This window comes from Bactrocera dorsalis, chromosome 3, assembly GCF_023373825.1.
Source record: "Bactrocera dorsalis isolate Fly_Bdor chromosome 3, ASM2337382v1, whole genome shotgun sequence".
Lineage (NCBI taxonomy): Eukaryota > Metazoa > Arthropoda > Insecta > Diptera > Tephritidae > Bactrocera > Bactrocera dorsalis.
This window is the reverse complement of record NC_064305.1, coordinates 25,440,467-25,459,589: the sequence shown is the minus strand read 5'-3', so window position 1 is coordinate 25,459,589 and position 19,123 is coordinate 25,440,467. Positions and strand designations below refer to the sequence as shown.

The following is a 19,123-nucleotide window of genomic DNA, read 5'->3' as shown; positions in this document are numbered from 1 at the left end:
TACAGTGCTTTTAAAACATAATTATCAGCTGTTATTTTAGTTGCTAAATTGCACTTGTGAAGAATAAATCCAAAGCTTTGGCTTACAATTATTACTTAATTTTTTAAATACACATCTATTGACCAAAATATAGAAAACAATATAAATACAAAATACGTTAAAGCTTGCAATGTATACAGTACCTGTGATACCTCCTGATCTACGACATGAAGAAACTATCATCCAAGCAGCCATAGCTCTCAGTTGTCTTCAAAAAACAATAAATTCTGTGTTTGACTGCATTGATAATCGTACCCAACGCAATAATGCTAAAGTACAAGAGTTAAGTACGCGTATTGAACGGGCACAAGCGAAAATACGTAGTTTGGTAGGCACAAAAAAGGCAATCAAAATTTACGCTCCAGCTCGTTTTCCATCAACACAAGTTTTTTATGATATACCACAAACCTTCGGTAATTCGGAAACAATGTTGGGCGAACATATAAATAATCAAAAACATAAAGAACAATTAAATTACGAAGTGCATAGTCGTATAGATGCACCTGCAACGCAAGCGTTACAAGAAAAATTGGTTTTCTTTCATGTACGCTATAAGGATATGAATGAATCATTTCCCGGTAATACTGTAGCTGCCAATAGAATACATGTAAACAAAAGTTCTGGTATGGGTATAGTACCGGAGAAATTACGATCAGTATCCTCATTGTTATATTGTAATGGTAACGAAATGGTTTACGGTCAGGAAAATGTTGAAAAGGAGGCATGGAAAAAAGCTAAGCTCTTTAAATTACAACGTCAACGTCAAGATAATACCGAAATTAAGCAACTTTTAGATCCAGCACCCTATTCATTAGCGCATCGCAATCAAAAAATAGATTCTTTAGGAGGCCTTCGCTACACACCACGATTGCATGAGGCACCGGAAATCAATCTACCACTTGACTTGCCCGATTTACCAGGTATTGCTGATGATATACAATTTGAGGGTAAAGAGCATCAGCAAATTGCCCCATCTTTATATATCGAAAACTTACCCGATCTGACTGAGTTAGAGGAGGCAGCTACAATTGCGATAAATATATCTAATCCTACTGAAAAACAGGGTATTGTACTTGAACATTCATCTCAACCGCCGACAACGAACACAGTCCCGGCTTCAATTACAAAAAGTGTACACGTATCAGTCGCTCCAGCACCACCTCCGCCGCCTCCACCACCACCATTACCCCCACCAAATACATCGTCAACACCAATGCAACATAATGCCAACAACGAAAACTCCAATTTACAAAACCCGAACAGCAATAATGCTCGAACTGAGTTAATGGATGCTATACGAAAAGCGGGTGGTGCATGTGGTGGTAGATTACGTGCTGCCGCTGCTGCCCCGGTTGATGTAGTCGATACTAAATTACGGACCAAAAATAGTGAAATCAAACCTATAGCAAACAAAAGTAGTGGAGGAGATCTCATGGCTGATTTACACAATAAATTATTAATGCGACGTAAGGGCATTTCAGGATCAAAAGACCAGGAAAATAATAACGCTACTAATTCTGTACGCAAAGGAGTTACAACTTCTACCGATAATCCAGTTATGTCTCGTTTATCGGCACTAATACCACCACCCACCGGGCGTAAAAACTCTGATGATGACGACGATACCCACGACGAGGACAACGATACAGATTGGGTGGAATAGCAATGGTTTTTATGTAATAATATACAGTAACGTGTGAAGTGTAATAGCTCTTTCACTGCAAAGATTTGATGCCAATTTCAAACCGCTTGTGCCTATGTTTAAATTAAACAATATTAAAAATATGTTATCCATAAAATTTACAAATGTGTATGAACATATAAATTATTTATTTTTTTAATTTAAATTAACGTTCGATGAAAATAGAATATACATGTTTTTTTTTTAATAATACATTATAAATACATACATATATCCAAAATATAAACGCAATTAATTTACCATCTATTTTGTTCTACAATATTTTATTCACTTTAGTAAGTACAAGACGCTCTAAATGTTCATCAGTTAAATTTTGACCTTTTTGTCCATTAATCACATTTAGAAATGTGCGGAAAAAATTTTCCAACAGCATTGAAGTAGCTGGCAAAGTATTGTACTTAAGGAAAACTTTCTTCACAATAGGATAGCGATTTAAGCAAGATAAAGTTTTATCATCATCGTGCAAATAACTTAAAAACTCTCTACGTATAGCGACGCTTGGTTTATTATCTAATGACGGATCTATAATAGAATTGTTTGTAATTATTTTGAGTAAGTTGGTTTTGTCGAAACAGACATATGTACATATGTATATATCTTGTCCATTTTCTTATTTTAAACTCTAAATTTTTGATTCCTTTAATTAGTTTTCAAATCATAATCTTAAGATAATAATTACAGAAATTACCTTCGTTATCATCCGGATTAAAGCAGAGAAATGAATCTACAGATGGCGGGCGTTCCTCCCTTAAATCCTCTGCCTGTTCATTATCTACATAGAACTCTTGTGCATAGTCTATGAAAAGAAGGATTATCCTATCGGTCGTAATATTGGGTGCTGTATCGCGCAAAGCTTCCACAAAACGCATTTTTATGGCAGGGCAAACTACTGTCGCGATTATAGCATCGTTGCACTCAGGGCTAACCTCAAAATAGCTTCGTAAACGACACAATAAAGCATCACTCATATTCTGTGCCACAATATGCAAGTGTTTTATGTGTCTACTTTCATGTATTTTTTTCAATTTCACCTTAATTGTAACAAGAGATGGTAGAAAATAACCAAAATATAAATAATTGTCTTGCTGCAAAAACTCTATAGCATCTGCAATTGGCTTGAGTATCATGCAAAAGTCTTCCAGATATTCTATGTCAATTTGGACTAATTTGGGTTGGCTCAAAAAATTGCATAACTCGTTTATTTTGTGTTTTTCTTTGATAAGTTGTGTTAACGATGTATACCATATTGGCCAACGCACATCGGATAGTGGCAAATGGCCTTCAAATAAAAATCTCGCCATTTCATTAGCATCAACATCGCTGCATTTGTTTAATAAAATTAAAAAGCTAAAATATTTTGTAATGTTATTTAAATTAAATTAGTTGACAGGTTTTGCTTAATTAGGGGTAGTCAGGGATTTCATATGAACAATTTCTCAAAAAATTCTCTTGGAATTTGAAGTAAATCCGACAAATACTTTTCGAGTTATTGTCTAATTAACAAAGCGCAAAACTTCAAATGATTTTTTTCTGAAAAACTATGTTTTTTAAACCAGTAACCAACCACTATAGCTCGAAAACAGCTCGGTGGATTTCAATGAAATTTATACAGCGTTTTTTTAAATTGAAAAAAAGGGGACCTGATCGAAGGGTTTTTAATTTAGATTTTTTTAAAGTGGTGTATTTTCTCCGAAAATAAAAAAAAAAATGCTGAAGACGAGATTTTATTAATTAAAAAAGCTTCGATCAGGCACTGATTATCTATTAATACAACTATATTTTTTTTGTCCAATTGATATTATCTCCAGGGATTGGGAATGGTCATCATAAGGAACTTCGGTTGAAACAGAATCAACATAACCAGTCATTACTTTTAAAATAATTTTATTTTTTTTTCATTTCTACCATGTCCAATCAAAACCTTATATAAAGATGCTACTATTTTATATTTATAAAATAAAATAATTTACTGACAAAAAATTTGAATTTATAATTTTTTTTTATGTCTTTGACTACACCTAACCCCTTATGTAAACTCAAGGTAGTTACCGCGTTAAGGCATGTTGCAGTCTGTCATGGGACTTCAATATTCTATCGAAATCGAATACTGTCAATAAATGCAGACTATGCTCACCATATTTAAATTGCTTCGAAAGTTGATTTAGTAGGCCTTGGGCATTACTATGAGATATACTGAGATCGGCGTTATGGTCATCGGGACAGAAGCCTTCAAAGATAAGCGAATATTATGAGTTAATGCCAATACTAGTACTTAATTTCCACTTACTTTTGTACTAAAATTATGGTAAGTTTCTATGAAATCGCGCACATTATCAATCACATTACAAATTATTTTTTCTTCGCTCAAATCGTACTTATTTTGAATATGCGTTATCACAACATCGATTTCCTTGTGAGTGGGCGAGTCACTCAGCTTAACGCAAGCTAAAACCGCCATTTGACGTTTTAATTCATTATCTAACCAAAAAATACTATAGCCAAAATAGTGTGTCTTTCGACTGGTCCAAATATCTCTCTTTTCTCCAGACTTTCTTCCGATATATGCGTATCATTGGATTCAGCTGAATACAAGTCGGAGTTACTGCAAATATAATTTACGTTAAGCAAATTTTCAAATGAGATCGCTTAAGGCAATTTAAGAAGCCACTCTTCAGTAATATTTATTTTGTGGAACTTACTCTAAATTATTTGCCGACGTTGGTTGCATGTCATCAATATATATAGAAGCACCATCTGAGCTATATTCTTTAGTTTCGTCAAAGTTTTCCGTTCTTGAGTTATTTTCATTCTGTGTTTACAAGTTCACTTAATAAAATTTGGTTATATGGGTAGATATATATAAGTTACCTGTCCCTCCCCTAGTTGGGATGCTTTCCGCTTTTGAGTACGTCTTCCTCTGGGTGTTCGCGAATGATTTTGTCTTTCAATAATGAATTCTTCGTACTTTCCTGGATGCAGAGTTTTTAAATGACGAACGAAATTCGATGTAATTCGCATAGAACCCTGTATAGATCTCACCTTTTCACGTGGACAATGTTGGCATACAGCTGCAATACCCCGTGTCACCCGCTGATGTTCAGTAGCATTCATCTGTGATAGGCACATAATTATTAATGGTTTAATTAAAAATAACTAGTTACTATTAAATTAAAATGAATAAATAAAAATCCTTTTTTTTCAATATAATGTATTAAAATCTTCTTCGCTTTAGGAAATACCTCTTCTATAATTTTGAAATATTTTCCGTTTACTATGACGGGTATATCATCGCATTCAGCTGTTTGAACATCTGATTTATTGCTGCATAATTGCAAATAAAGAGTTTTTAATCGACATTTAAAATTTAATATATGTATATATTATACCTACTTACCTTCCTTCAACATTACTTAAATGGTCTGCATTAGTGTGTAAAAAAGAGTAATCACTCTCAGATTTAATATTTTTGCCACAGTGCTACAATTAAACTAATCAATATGAAACGTTTTATGAGTGCATCTTAAAAAATACCATTTGATCAAAAGAGTCTTCTCTATGCACAATTCTATGTTCATTAATCCTTCCTAAATCTTCTGAGTTGTGCATATAAGTTTGACAATTTAAATGTTGTCCACTGTTGCTATCATGAAAGTTTGAAGGAACCTTGTTATACTGGTTGTTATGCATTGTTGTAAAGTCATTTGTAATGCGTTCTGAATCAAATTCACATTCCAATTTCACCGAAGTATTCGTCGGATCCATCTAAAATTTTAAACAACAAATATCACTGAAATATACATATTTCTTACTACATATCCGTTCGTTAAATAAGTTAAACCGTTTTACCTTTTGATTTGAATTACTTACATAGCTTGTTTGATTAGTGCTTTATTATTATTAAAAATAATATAAGGATTGCTTCATTTGTTGTCGTTAATTTAATCATTTCCCTTCCTTTCTAGTTCGATAAGATGTTTGCATCAAAAGGAAAAAACTGTTCTTTACTGTAATATCACTTAGTGTTTCACTAAGAACTCTCAGCTAATTAAATTCAAGAATTATTCGAATGCCAAAAATTGTTGAACTTCAAATATAATTGCCAACTAATTATTTAATCAATTGATTGACTATTATGATTAATCAAAATCTCGCTTATTACACGCGGCAACTTTTGTCTCGGCAACTCTTGGTTTATAGGCGAGGGGGCGACGAGGAGAGGAGAATCGCGCCGAGTTTCCAGTGTTCAGCAACTCGCTTTGTGTTCTTGTTCGTAGCAGTTCGCTGCAACGTTTTTCGGCATTCGTGTTTTTTCTTTCGTAGTACATAGTTGCATTTGAGTATATTTTTTTGAAATTAAAATTTTGAATATATTTAAAAAATTTAATTTCATCTTTTGGCAAGTAATTTGCAAATATATATGTATACAGATATAAATAATATAATATAAATATTTTAGAAAATGGAGTATGACGAGTATCGAATTAATTAAAGATATTTTGAAATGTATGGAGAAAGCCATACAAATTGATTCAGACGATAGCGAAAAGGGTGACATATGTACATATGTACTTATGTGAAAGTCTGTCATATAATCTTTGTTTTAATTTTGAATTATAAATAAAATGTATTTCTTAATTGTCAGAACTGATTAATATATGTGATAGAGTGGCCCAAATACCCATAAGGAAAAAGAAACGACAATGGGTTAAAGTAAAGAGTAGACAATGGGTTAAAGTAAAGTGAAAGAGAATGAGAAAAAAAACTCGAACAGAGTTGCGCAACACAAGTTGCTCGTGTGAAGGTAATGGGCGACAGCAAAAGAGAATCGCCCGAGAATTAGCAACTTTTGTTGCCGCGTATAATAATGGACATTGGATTCAGAAGGAAAAATTTATTCCAGCTTTGCATTTGATTAAATAAAGTTTTAGAGTTGCCGGATAATGATTGGAAAAAAATTACTACTTTTTCAATTTCCTAACTTAAATAAACTTCAAGTATTATTTATTAATTTATTTCATAAGATGTGATTTTTATAGATATTTTAAGTAAAAATATTTAGAAATCTATTTAAATAATTTTGGCTCTCAAAAGTATTTAAGCTGGAATACGTGGTAACGTATGGTTTGTTTAGCATTTACCTGCGATAAGCAATGAAGAATAATTGACACTAATCTGTTTTGCTTGTCAACAAAAAATCTTCACAGAACAAAATCATCCGTAATGGCTAGCGAAAAGGAAAAAATTGAGAAATCTAAGATAAATAACCAAGTTAAGCATGTACCAAAGGACGCCCAAGTAATAATGTCCATATTGAAGGAACTGAATGTTCAGGACTATGAGCCACGTGTTATTAACCAGTTATTGGAATTCACATATCGTAAGTTTCTACATTTAAAATTGATGAATAGATAAAATTGCTAAGCAAGGTACTATGATTATACTCAGGTTATGTGACTTGTATACTAGATGACGCGAAAGTGTTTGCAAATCATGCTCGTAAGAAAACCATTGATTTGGATGATGTCAAACTAGCTACTGAAGTAGTCTTAGACAAAGCATTTACCTGCCCACCACCACGCCATGTACGTAATTGAATTACCTTTTAATGTATAATGAAGTATTTTTTTAACTCACTGTTTAGATTCTGGCAAAACTTGCCGAGGTCCGAAATGCAATGCCCTTACCGCCTATTAAACCACATTGTGGTCTGAGACTTCCTCCTGATCGTTATTGCTTATCCGCATGTAATTATAAACTTCGTGCTGCGAGTCAACCAAAGAAAATGACGAAATCTGCTTTAGAATCCCGGTCAACAATTAAGACACAAATGAAAAATGCGGGAGGTGCTGGTGGTACAAAGCGTCAAACCGTGCTTGCACCAAAAACACAGGTTGTTACCATTCCTAAGCCAGTAATAAAATTCACAACAACCACTAAAACAGTGACATCAAGTGGACCGGCAGGAATCGGAACTGGAATAATTGTCAACAGCGGCGCCGATGGCAGCGATATTAAAATGGAAGTCGATTTGGACACAAGTGCATCAGTAGCGGTTGGCAGTATTGGTGGGAACAATACAAGTGGAGATGGAAGCAGTGGTGGCGTTAAGCGTGAACGTGAAGACGATGAATTCGAAGTTGTACACTAGTTTAAATGCCTTTGCATTACATTTTATTTGAATACAAATTTCATAATTCAATTAAAGTTGATTAGACTTTGCTTATATAAGATAAAGAATGTTTATTTTTATTTTAGTGCTAATATTATCGCACAACCCAAGTCCATAATCTGTAAATATTCTGAGCCACCGTCCTGTAGTCTGAACGAGCACTCCTGCAAGGACAAAAAAATTTAAGTATTCATACAAATCGAACATTGCTCACTGTAAAATCTTACGCCAAGTTTATCACAGATTAGAGCCTTTTGTTTATTAGTTAACGAGGGACATCTCAGCACATGTTCATTGAATTGTTCCAGCATTTGACCAATACTGTATGCTTCATAGCCTATTTGTCGCACAAACTCTTCTAATTTCGAATAATTGCCAGCTTGGCATACCTCTAAAAATTCGATCAAATAATTTTCTGGTATAATACCAGACATTTCTAGCAGATCCTCTGTACTAATTGTATTTGATGCCCCCTTTAAACGATAGCATGATTGTAGAGTAGTTATAGCGCGTCTCATATCACCACCAGATATTTCTACAATCGACTTGTAAGCATTTTCATCGATATTAACACTTTCTATTTCACATATATGACGTAAACGAACTATAATTTGCTCATCACCCAAAGCCTTAAAACGGAATTTGGTACAACGTGAGGTGATTGGTTCAATGATACGTGATACGTAATTGCACACCAAACAAAAACGTGTGCTACGACTCTCCTTTTCCATAGTACGGCGCAAAGCTGCCTGGGCTGCGTGTGTCATAGAATCTGCTTCATCCAGAATGATAATTTTAAATGGTGGACATGATCGTCCATCTGGCCGTGTACTACTGGCTGTCAGTTGAGCGAAATTCTTGATTTTTGTACGTACAACTGCAATTCCACGCTCATCGGACGCATTTAATTCCAGTATGCGCTCGCGATAAATATCACCGAAAATTTGTCGTGCAGCTGCTAGAATAGTACTAGTTTTACCTGTCCCGGGTGGTCCGTATAAAAGCATATTAGGCAAATCGGCTCCTTCCACACATTTTCGTAAGACTGCAACTACTTCTGACTGTTCGACGACATCGTCTACGCTCTTCGGGCGACTAAGTATAATTGACATTTTTTACATATTCTATTAATTGATTAAACCATTACTTACTATTTTTCTACCCAAGGCGCTGGAGGTTTGCGGCGTTCAGCGCTAGGCCCACCGGCACCACTTGTGCTGGCTTGTGTTTTATCAGAGACTGTAGTTTTGCCGGTTTTCAAGAATGCTTGCATTTTATTAAAAAAAAATTAATTTATTAAAAATTTCTTTTTAGAGATAGCGTGTTAATTATTAATTGTTTAATGAAGGGTTACAACAATGATATTCTTTGCGATGGGTTTAACTAACGCGCCAATAACAATATATTAATTCCACTGACAACAAAACTGCTAAAGGAGAGCTGCCACTCTGTACGGGTTGCGTTTCAATACCTCAAATACCTAACTTTATTAACTTGTAGGATTTGCATTATGGTGGTGAAAAGGAAGTGAGAGGCTAGTAATAAAAATAGTTTTGAACGCCTCGGAGAGGTCCTTCCCGATCCTGGCGGAGCTTTTGGTATTACTCAACGTCAGTTTACGAAGCCATATTAGTTTTGCGGGGAAACCAAATTCAGACACAGCGGCATAAAGGCAGATTCTTTTCGTACTGTCAAAAGCAGCTTTAAAATCGACTTTTTATGGGTTGGACAGAGGACACTTAAATTCCAATGTTTTTGTTGGTGTTCTAACGGATATCTAATCCCCGTTAGGATGATAAGGTCTATATAGGGAAGTCGTCGACGTCATCTAGCAGGAGGCCCAGGAAACATGCTGTTTTTGGGGGGGGTCGGAAAAAAGGGAAAAGGTCTTAGAGTGCAGTGTTCTGGCAGGCCTGAAGCTTCTTCATCTATATACCACTGCATCCAGGCGACATATTGGTCCGGCGTAATTGAGGACCGGCCGGTCGATTGCCTTGTAAGTTGTTGCGGCTCTGTACCTTGGCGATAATCGCGATCGTATTAGGATTATTGACAATCGTAATCTTGACGCCATCGACTGCAATATTAAGCTCAAGTCTATACTCCGTCGTCCAGTTCGTGAATATGTTCGCCTGCGGATTTGGTAGGGGAAAGTATTAGGTTCCGTGCAGAGAGGAAACGAAAAAGGTCGGAGAGATAGCTGTTTATCTTTGAACACATGCCATCGATTCCATTTCCCGACGTCAATGGCGTGCAATCATCAGCATACGAGGTTACGGAAACTCCCTATGTTTGCTGTGGGAGGTTCGAGATGTAGAGTTAAATAGTAGCGGGGAGAGGACACCACCCTGCGAAACCCCCTGTTTAATTCTTCTCAGTTTAGATGTTTCACCTCGAAATAGTACGGATGATTGACGACCGCTCAGGTAGTTCATGGTCCACCTATTCATCCTGGAGAGAATGTAGAATATAAAAACCACAAATATTGTTCTACAAGAACAACGATCGTCTCAAACATCGACACAAGTCAACATGGCCTATGCATAAATTTATAGTTAAACACACAAAAACATTTTAATTCATGTTACATCTCCCCGAGCATGCCTTTGTCTACAAGCGACGATAGCAAAAGATAAAACTCATAAGTTGAACAATTTTTGATGTTTGTTCTATAAAGAAAAAGTGTCAACCCCGCAAAGCATAGAAAGCAGTAGCAACAAAGCTCTTGTCGATTTAAAATATTTTACAACTCTAAAATATTTTTTCGGTAGAGTTCGGATTTTCTACCAACAACACAGGTGGTTGTCCGTGACAACGGAGCTTTCGCATGAAACAATGAAGTGCTGAATACAATGCTGGCGACAAACGACATCTGTCAAATATTAAAATACTCATGTTCTTATGGACACTGTTATTTTGACAGCTGCACGACTACACGACTGCAGGCCGACGGTTGTCGTTCTCGCTAACTTCAATGTTCTCCTATATTTGCCAACGACAGTAGGACGACAGTAGAATGGAAGATAGAGAGATGAGGAAGAGTGGTGATGCCACTAATATGTAAAATGTAAAATTATTCACAGCTCTAACAAACTTGACGGTATTTTACAAACAAGAGCATTAAATAATTTGTAATAACAATTGATAATTTAAAACAAATAAATTTACCTATTTACTTATTTTTTGCATAAAAAAATTCACTTTGAACAAAATATTAAAATTTCATTGAAGTGCAAGGTAAGTATTAGTATGGCCACAACGAAATTGTGTACATGCAAAATGGAGTAGGATGCACAACGTCGTTTTCAGTCGTGTTGCCATGTCGTGTCGCGAGCATTGTATTCAGCATATGAGTGTTGTGTGTGGACAAATTTACAAACAATATGGGTATGGTTCTTTTAAATTTGATATATGCACAGATAATTACATACATACATACATATGTATGTGAATATGCACGACTGCTTAGTCTTTTAAAGAATAATCAAAACTTTTAATGCCCAAAGCAAATAAATAAATATGTATGTAAATGAGTCATTCCCTCATTTTCCACTTGATCATCGAATTTGAATGTGAGTATTTTTTCATAAAGTAGTCACCATGAACAAATAATCCCCCGCCCAGTTTTTTTAAATTTTAATTTTAACAACAATTTTTTTTTTTTATTGAAAATTTATACTACTATACGGTGGGCCTTATAAAATTTTAAATTTCGAAGAAGATAGGGTGTAAAAGATTGAGTGTAGCGTTTGCTGTATGGCACGTAGCGCCGTCCTGCTGGAACCAAATGTTGTCCACATCTTCCTCTTCAATTTGCATGAAGAAAAATTCGGTTAACATTGCGCGATATCGCTCACCATTCATGGTTACGGTTCCTTCTTCATTTTCGAAGAAAAATGGGCCGATGATTCCACCAGACCAAAATCCGCACCTGTTTAAATGAGTTAAGCATCCACCACTTCTACCTGGTAAAACTGGCCCATCCTAATGAAACAGCGCAATTCACCACAGGATGCCACTACAATATAGCACACCACATTCGCACCAACCCAACCAACAAAGCAATGGACATCGGGGAAGCTGACACAATTCGATATCAACATTCGTTCGACACACTGCGTACATTAACATACGTTTTTCCCGTCACCCTCCTCGCGCGCTGGAATTAACTATTAACTACCAATCGACAAATCATTTCATTATCCTCGGGCCCGCTTATTTATATACCATAAATCTTTATATATATAAATCTTCTGACCGTGTGTTTGCCTTGGAATTGCTCCTAAACGGATGGACCGATTTTGATGAAATTTTGTGTGTACGTTCAAGGAGATTCGGGAATGGTTTATATTTACAATTTGGTCCACTGGAAAATGTTTTTTAAATTATTTTTTCATTTTTAATCAATTTTTTAATTTGGAATGTTTGACCGATAGATGGCGCTACCATCGCAGTATCCAATATTCAAACCTTAAATTGGCGTAAACGTGTATTAAACAAGACGATGGCAAAGTAAAAGGCGACATCTGTGAATCAAGTTTTTATCACATCGCTTAATATCTATATATATAAAAGAAAGTGATGTTAGTTACTACGCTTATAACTAGAGAACGCCTGGACCGATTTCGGTGATTACCACCAATTCGGATAGGTCTCCGCCCAAACAAGGAGAATACTTAAGAAAATTATGGACATTTGTTTTTTAGGATAATTCCAAAAAGTATCTTTTTTCCATAAACATTTTTTTTTCAATTTTTGTTTGTTTTGTTTTTCAATATTTTGATTTGTAAATTATTTGAATAGTTCAATTTAGGTCGCTTGCTTTTTTATTCCGGCTATTCAAAAGAAAAATTATTCAGTGAAAACTTTACGTGCGTTTCACACAAAGAGGTCAATTGCAGATTGAAATTTGTTACGAAGCCACGAAGAGGTCGCCTAATATCGGTCCATCAAAGTATGGCAGCCAAAGGCAAGGCAAGGCAAGAAGTACTCCCAGGATGCGGTGACATACGTGCGGAATTATGGATTGCAGTCAATAAGTAAGCGATCGTCACGATGTCACAGCACGACTTTTCAAACAACAGTTACGATGTTTCATGGAGTTTGTCTTGGAGTAGGGTAGGTATATGTGGTACTGTTAGATGCTAAATGTACTCTGTTGAGTGGCAAAAGAGAGGTTTGTCGCACGTACATATTCTTCTTTGGATGGTGGATAGTTGTCACACCAGATCAAATTGATGAACTCATTTCTGCGGAAATTAATGATGCAGAGAAAAATCCAGTATTATATGAAGTGATGAAAACCAATATGGTTCATGGACCTTGCGGACACCACAATCACACTTCGGTTTGTATGCCTGACGATAAATGCGCGAAACATTATCCATGTGCTTTTCTGAAACACAAGCTGGAAAGGATGGATATCCACTCTATCGGCGTAAATATCGAAGTTAACAACACATCACAGTTGACAACACATGGGTCGTACCATATTCGCCACTATTGCCTAATTCACATTCAAAAGCCATGTGAATGTTACGTATTGTAGTTTGGTGTAATCGATAAAATGCGTTTGTAAATACATCACCATAGGAAGCAACATGGCGGTTATTGGTTTTAAACGACACGGTCGATACGTGAACTGAAATAAAGTGCTTTGTAGGATATTTCTTTTGAAATTCATGAACGTTTTCCGACTGTTGTGCGTCTCGAAGTTAATTTGGGGAATGACCAAAGAGTCTATTTCAACCCAGAGAATACAGTACAGTCAACAGAAACACCACCAGCAACAAAATTAACATTTTCTCAACTTCCGTCAGTGATCCGTTTGCGAGAACATTGCTCTATTCGAAATACGTTGATATTACACATGGGATGCATCATCGAAGAAATTATTACGCAGAAAGCAGGGTCATCCAGTAGATGGACATCCAGGTGTGTTCTCAACTAATGCATTAGAATGAACTTACACAATCCACCCGAAAAACGAATGCCACTGAAGTTCACACACATTTCGCGATGATCAGCCTTCAAATCCGCGTTATGGGATACGACCAAAAATTACATTGCCGAAGACATTTTACATTGCATACGCTAAGAATTGGAAATGGGTCAATACTGATTGATACTTCCCATGGTCTGATATCAATCCCATATGCCGTTTATCAATTCACGAAAGATGGACTCATCACGAATGTTTATACGAACATTGGCCAAATTATCGTAAGTACGATTCCTTGAGTGTACGAGCAATCTTAGCTGCCACAAATACCTATGTTGTTGACTTAAACTGGAAAATTCAAAGTCAAATTCCAGGAGACTTGCAATCATACAAATCGATCGATCGTCTGACAATGAAGACGACACCGTGAATTACCAGTGGAATTTGTAAATTCTTTGGAGAGGCCTGGTATGCCACCGCATCATCGCAATCTGTGATGCACCTATCAAATATAAGGGACAGAATGCTTGATTCTACGGATTTCTTTTGAGTTCTAACGATTTGCCATTTCGGTTCAAAAGTATTCCGTTTCCAGTGAAAATTGAATTTAAAATGACGATCAACAGAATAGTCGCATAGTGGGTGGCATACATTTGGAAATGCTATGTTTTTCACACGGCCAGATATACGTGGCGTGCTCAAGAGTTGGAAAACCATCTTCTCTGTACATTTACGCACCGGAACAGAAACCAAAAAATTTTGTTTATCAAGCTGCGTTACATTGAAGAAAAATGTAGACAAATAGCAAATAAATGATTATCAATAAAATATGAATTTTTGTCTTTTCATTTCAAAACACATAATTTCGCGCAGGACAACGGCTGCGGGGTCAGCTAGTTAATTGTAAAATAATTTGTTATAAAAAAAATAAAATTATCATATAATCTATCTGAGATCCACCGCATTTTCACTCACATAAGTAGATAGAATATAACGCGAGTGTAAGTGACTGAAGGGTGTGCCTCCCACTAAGTTGGGCACCCAAATATTCAGCACCATACAGTGATTCGTGCTGGGTGCATTGGCTTATCGACGATTACATTCGGGTTTTTTGTGCCCCAAATGCGACAATTCTGCTTGTTAACGTAACCATCGAGGTGGAAATGAGCCTCGTCCGAAAAGATGATTTTTCGGTGAAATTGACCATCCTGGGTCAAACGATCTTCTGCCCATTCTGCGAACTGTAAAATAGTGAATAGCGACCCATTTCGTAAATTTTAGACTTTTTACTGAATATCTGTCACTTTCCGAATGGTATTTGACGTTTCCAATGTCGAAATATAGATAATTCAAATTCAAAACGTTAGATGGCCCACCCTATATTAGTTAAAAAATTAATAATTAAAAAACTATTGGTGATTTTTTGATAACATTTTCGGAAGTTATAGTTCAATACTTGTACATTCAGAAAATATACATGAATTTTAATTATTTTTATTTTTTCATAGTGTTTATTAACTTTTAAGTTAACAAATGAACATTTTAATGACTTCTCCCTCAAAAAATTTTTTTTTTTCAGTATTTTGCAATAAACATTCAAGTAACGAAATCCGCGAAAAAATTTGACTGATCGCAATTAGATTAAGCAAAAACATTTTTTTTAAGACGGGCGGTCAGCGCTGCCGGTATAGCGCGCTGCCGCGTATCATCCCTGCAAACCATCAGCGGGTAAAAAACCAGATAATCAGTGGGTAACATGGTGGTAAACGTGGGGATAAACATATAGAGTGTGTCTTAGGCCGAGCGAATATTTAACCCACTCACATACGTATACATGTGATCATACAACAAAAAATAACCCGAAAATTTGCGTTGGTGTTAGTGCATAGAGAAAAAATGTGTAGTTGTATTGAAATATTTGTCACAAGCGGGTAGCCGTGGTTGGCTGGGATTGATTTACCTTTAGATTTACTCCGTAATTACAAGTAAAGAATAATAGTTAATGTTTTAATTAAAAATATCGTTATTTTATGGTAAATTTTACTTAAACAAATGACAGAGATAGTAAATCATATATTTTTTTATAAATAAAAAACAAAGAAGTTAAATAATTTTTAAATTAATTTTATAACTCATACTTATTGCTTTATTTCTTTTTTTAACTTTATTGGTAACGATTTTGAAGGCTTTGGAGAAAACTTTGCACTCGAGTGATGTATTACCACCGGTGGTACACAAATGTTTACACTTCTAATTCAAAAACCATACTAGAAAGAGATATGCATAATTCCGCGAAGGAACAAGTTGGTTTTGCGTGCATATTGCGCAGTAGAATAGTTCCGTTGAACGAACAACTTGATTTCTCGCGAATGTGCTGTATACATATGTACATACATATGTACGTACGTAGAACGTGTTAAAGATGAACCGGGTAAATTAATGCTGCAATCCATTTAACAAAAAAAATCATAAAAAACTTAGTTTTAATAACAAAAAATCGCGCTCATGTTTTCAAAGATTTTATTGGCAATTATATTGGGTTGTCAAAAAAGTCTTGCGGTATTTTTGCTAGTTGGCGCTGAAAGCGCGTAGTTCTAGTTTTATTCGTCGCGTCGGGTCATGCTATGACTTTTTGGAAAGCTCATTTCACGCTAACACGTGACTAATTGATTGTTGTTTCGTGAGTTATAGCGTCGCAAACATGGAGCAAAATAATGAGAAAATACGGCATATTTTACAGTACTACTACCATTAAGGCAAAAATGCATCTCAAGCAGGCAATAAAATTTGTGCAGCTTATGGACCCGATACAGTTTCCATTTCCACCGCACAAAGATGGTTTCAACGTTTTCGCTCTGGTGTAGAGGTGGTCGAAGATGTGCCACGCTCCGGAAGGCCTGTCGTCGAAAATTGCGATAAAATCGCTGAATTAGTCGAAAGAGACCGGCATAGTAGCCATCAAACCGTTATAAACCTTTTGAAGAAGCGTGGAGTCACTAATACATATGTGCAATTCATGTTAACGGACAATTTACAGGTATCCCTCGAATAACACGGTTAATTGGTTCCGTGTTATTCGAAATCGTGTTATTTGAAATTTAAAAGGTAAAACTTTATAAACGCAATAATTTTTAAATTACATATGTTCAACCACTGTCACTCTCCAAAGATTGATTTGTTTTTCCTTGAAGAGGTAGAGGATTCTTAAATTTCAATTTTTAAAAGGAATTTTCGCGGCTTCGTGTAATTCGAACCCCGTGTTATTCGAAGGTTGTCGCAATTTTTAACCGTGCTATTCGAGATTTCGTGCAACTCAAGTACCGTGCTATTCGAGGGATACCTGTATTTTGGTCGAAAACCTGAAATTCTTGGTGAATTATCGGTGAATGCATGTCCTGAGGTCAACAATCCTGAAGAGACGAATGATGTGATCGAAGATGACGAAGAAAATGATCCCACTTTTCAATGCAAACCGGTAGATAACAAATTAAAAATTGATAAGGTTAATAAATTATTAACGGAAATTGGTGAACCTCCAATCAAAATCAAAAGAGTCTCGAGTGATAAAGAATGTAAAAAAAAATAATAAATCGTAAAATGGACTTTAACGTGAATGCGAAATGGAATTTTTTTGCGACTTCTCACGGGAAATGGGCATGTGATGGTTTGGCAGGAAGTTTTAAAAGGCAAGCTTTTCGTGCAAGTCTTCTACAGGAAAGCGATAATCATATAACCAATGCAACTTTATTATTTTAATGGGGGAAGAATGCATGTTTAGGGAATTTCATTAGAAGACTAAGTTCCTCATATCAGCCGTTGATTGTGCTGTTATTGGTTGTCTGCATGTTGTCACTTCAAGAAGTACCGTTATAGCGAGACGACAGCGTGGCGTCGCTATCGTCGAGTGTGGTTCAGTGGTAAGCACAAAAAGAGGAAAACGACGCAGAAGCAGTCGAGTATACATATGTATGTGCAGCCGAAACTCGCTGCACTACAGCAATAGCCATAAAAGACAACTGTACTCCGACACATACATATGTAAATATCCGTTTTATACGTCATCCAGTTAGTACGACATAATATCGCCGGTCCCTTGAAGGTCGTTATATCCGAACTCTACTGTATATTATTTACTCTCTCTGTCATTTGTTTAAATAAAATTAACCATAAAATAACGATATTTTTAATTAAAAAATTAACTATTATTCCTTACTTGTATTTACGGAGTAAATCTAACGGTAAGTCAGTGATACGGGGCAGCGCGCTATACCGGCAGCGCTGACCACCCATCTTAAACAATTTTTTTTTTGCTTAAATCTAAATGCAATCAGTCAAATTTTTTCGCGGATTTCGTTACTTGAATGTTTATTGCAAAATACTGAAAAACAAATTTTATTTTTTGAGGGAGAAGTCGTTAAAATGTTCATTTGTTAACTTAAAAGTTAATAAACAATATGAAAAAATAAAAATAATTAAAATTCATTCATATTTTCTGAAAGTACAAGTATTGAACTATAACTCCTGAAAATTTAAATCACCGATAGTTTTTTAATTCTTAATTTTTTAACTAAAAGTAGTAAACATTTTCAATTAAAAAAAAAATTGTTAAAATTAAAATTTAAAAAACTGGGCGGGGGATTATTTATTCATGGTGACTACTTTATGATAAAATACTCGTATTCAAATTCGATGATCAAGTGGAAAATGAGCGGTCCACTTGACGTATTTTTACATATACATATACACACATAACTTATTAAACCTTTATTAGTTAAATATTTGGGTAACAATAAAGACCTTACTTCATTGTACATTACAACAGATTTTATGGAATCATCATGATTATATGCAGAGCCGTTTGCGCATGGTAAATACACGAATCTATAAGCGTAAATTTCTAAACATTGAAATTAGCATAAATTTTTCATTTAAGCTGAAAATGCTCAATTCTACTATTTCGTGTCCCGTGATGCTAAATTTTGGTGTAATCTACTAATAAAATTTTGGTGGTGAAATATCTAATCGTGACGAGTACCCCTCCAAAAAGCGAAACGTTTCAACACTTGGCACACCAGGAACCTTCTCTATAAATCTACATTCTCTGCCTCACTATCATGTCTGTAAATATGTATGCAAGAAAAGATATTTATGAAATAACTTGTCTTTTGTATGTAATAATAAAACATTTGGTTCTGTATTTATGTTTAACAGGAAAACAGTAACGCAGTGAAGCACTATAGCAATGCTAACCTTTTAACCATACTCATATATT

General features: G+C 35.4%; 4 protein-coding genes and 1 long non-coding RNA gene across 6 annotated transcripts; 3 read left to right on the top strand and 2 right to left on the bottom strand.

Annotated features, from left to right (window-relative positions):
* Window positions 1-33: 33 nt before the first annotated feature.
* LOC105222336 (WASH complex subunit 1) lies at window positions 34-1,987 on the top strand. The gene has a single exon (XM_011199619.4). The coding sequence runs from the start codon at window positions 170-172 to the stop codon at window positions 1,700-1,702; it is 1,533 nt and encodes a 510-aa protein (XP_011197921.2). The 5' UTR covers window positions 34-169; the 3' UTR covers window positions 1,703-1,987.
* Window positions 1,851-6,825, bottom strand: LOC105222337 (uncharacterized). Its single transcript, XM_049452598.1, is given in 11 exon segments — window positions 1,851-2,263; window positions 2,430-3,088; window positions 3,791-3,968; window positions 4,025-4,274; window positions 4,277-4,343; window positions 4,441-4,550; window positions 4,610-4,852; window positions 4,981-5,062; window positions 5,136-5,218; window positions 5,273-5,503; window positions 5,609-6,825. Coding segments are annotated over 10 exon segments (2,172 nt in total). The 5' UTR covers window positions 5,609-6,825; the 3' UTR covers window positions 1,851-1,994.
* Window positions 6,826-6,880: 55 nt separating this feature from the next.
* Window positions 6,881-7,978, top strand: LOC105222339 (transcription initiation factor TFIID subunit 9). The gene is made up of 3 exons (XM_011199622.4): window positions 6,881-7,118; window positions 7,187-7,323; window positions 7,383-7,978. The coding sequence occupies exons 1-3, from the start codon at window positions 6,962-6,964 to the stop codon at window positions 7,887-7,889; spliced, it is 801 nt and encodes a 266-aa protein (XP_011197924.2). The 5' UTR covers window positions 6,881-6,961; the 3' UTR covers window positions 7,890-7,978.
* LOC105222338 (replication factor C subunit 4) lies at window positions 7,872-9,330 on the bottom strand. The gene is made up of 3 exons (XM_011199621.4): window positions 9,062-9,330; window positions 8,138-9,005; window positions 7,872-8,074 (listed from the first exon to the last, which is right to left on the bottom strand). The coding sequence occupies exons 1-3, from the start codon at window positions 9,181-9,183 to the stop codon at window positions 7,988-7,990; spliced, it is 1,077 nt and encodes a 358-aa protein (XP_011197923.2). The 5' UTR covers window positions 9,184-9,330; the 3' UTR covers window positions 7,872-7,987.
* A 6,178-nt stretch (window positions 9,331-15,508) lies between these two features.
* On the top strand, window positions 15,509-18,990 carry LOC125777495 (uncharacterized). 2 transcript variants are annotated; one of them, XR_007422330.1, is made up of 3 exons: window positions 15,509-16,282; window positions 18,674-18,718; window positions 18,766-18,990. It is a non-coding gene; the product is annotated as an uncharacterized LOC125777495 (long non-coding RNA). The 2 variants fall into 2 exon arrangements; XR_007422329.1 differs by having other exon boundaries at window positions 15,511-16,282; window positions 18,785-18,990.
* Window positions 18,991-19,123: the final 133 nt, after the last annotated feature.

Excerpts from the sequence above, each read along its gene's own strand:
- LOC105222338 (XM_011199621.4), bottom strand. The coding sequence starts at position 9,183 with ATGCAAGCATTCTTGAAAACCGGCAAAACTACAGTCTCTGATAAAACA. Across the intron at positions 9,006-9,061 it reads GCGCCTTGGGTAGAAAAATA|TCGCCCGAAGAGCGTAGACG; the intron begins GTAAGTAATGGT and ends AATTATACTTAG. Across the intron at positions 8,075-8,137 it reads TAATCTGTGATAAACTTGGC|GAGTGCTCGTTCAGACTACA; the intron begins GTAAGATTTTAC and ends TTGTCCTTGCAG.
- LOC105222336 (XM_011199619.4), top strand. The coding sequence starts at position 170 with ATGTATACAGTACCTGTGATACCTCCTGATCTACGACATGAAGAAACT.
- LOC105222339 (XM_011199622.4), top strand. The coding sequence starts at position 6,962 with ATGGCTAGCGAAAAGGAAAAAATTGAGAAATCTAAGATAAATAACCAA. Across the intron at positions 7,119-7,186 it reads GTTATTGGAATTCACATATC|GTTATGTGACTTGTATACTA; the intron begins GTAAGTTTCTAC and ends GATTATACTCAG. Across the intron at positions 7,324-7,382 it reads CCTGCCCACCACCACGCCAT|ATTCTGGCAAAACTTGCCGA; the intron begins GTACGTAATTGA and ends CTCACTGTTTAG.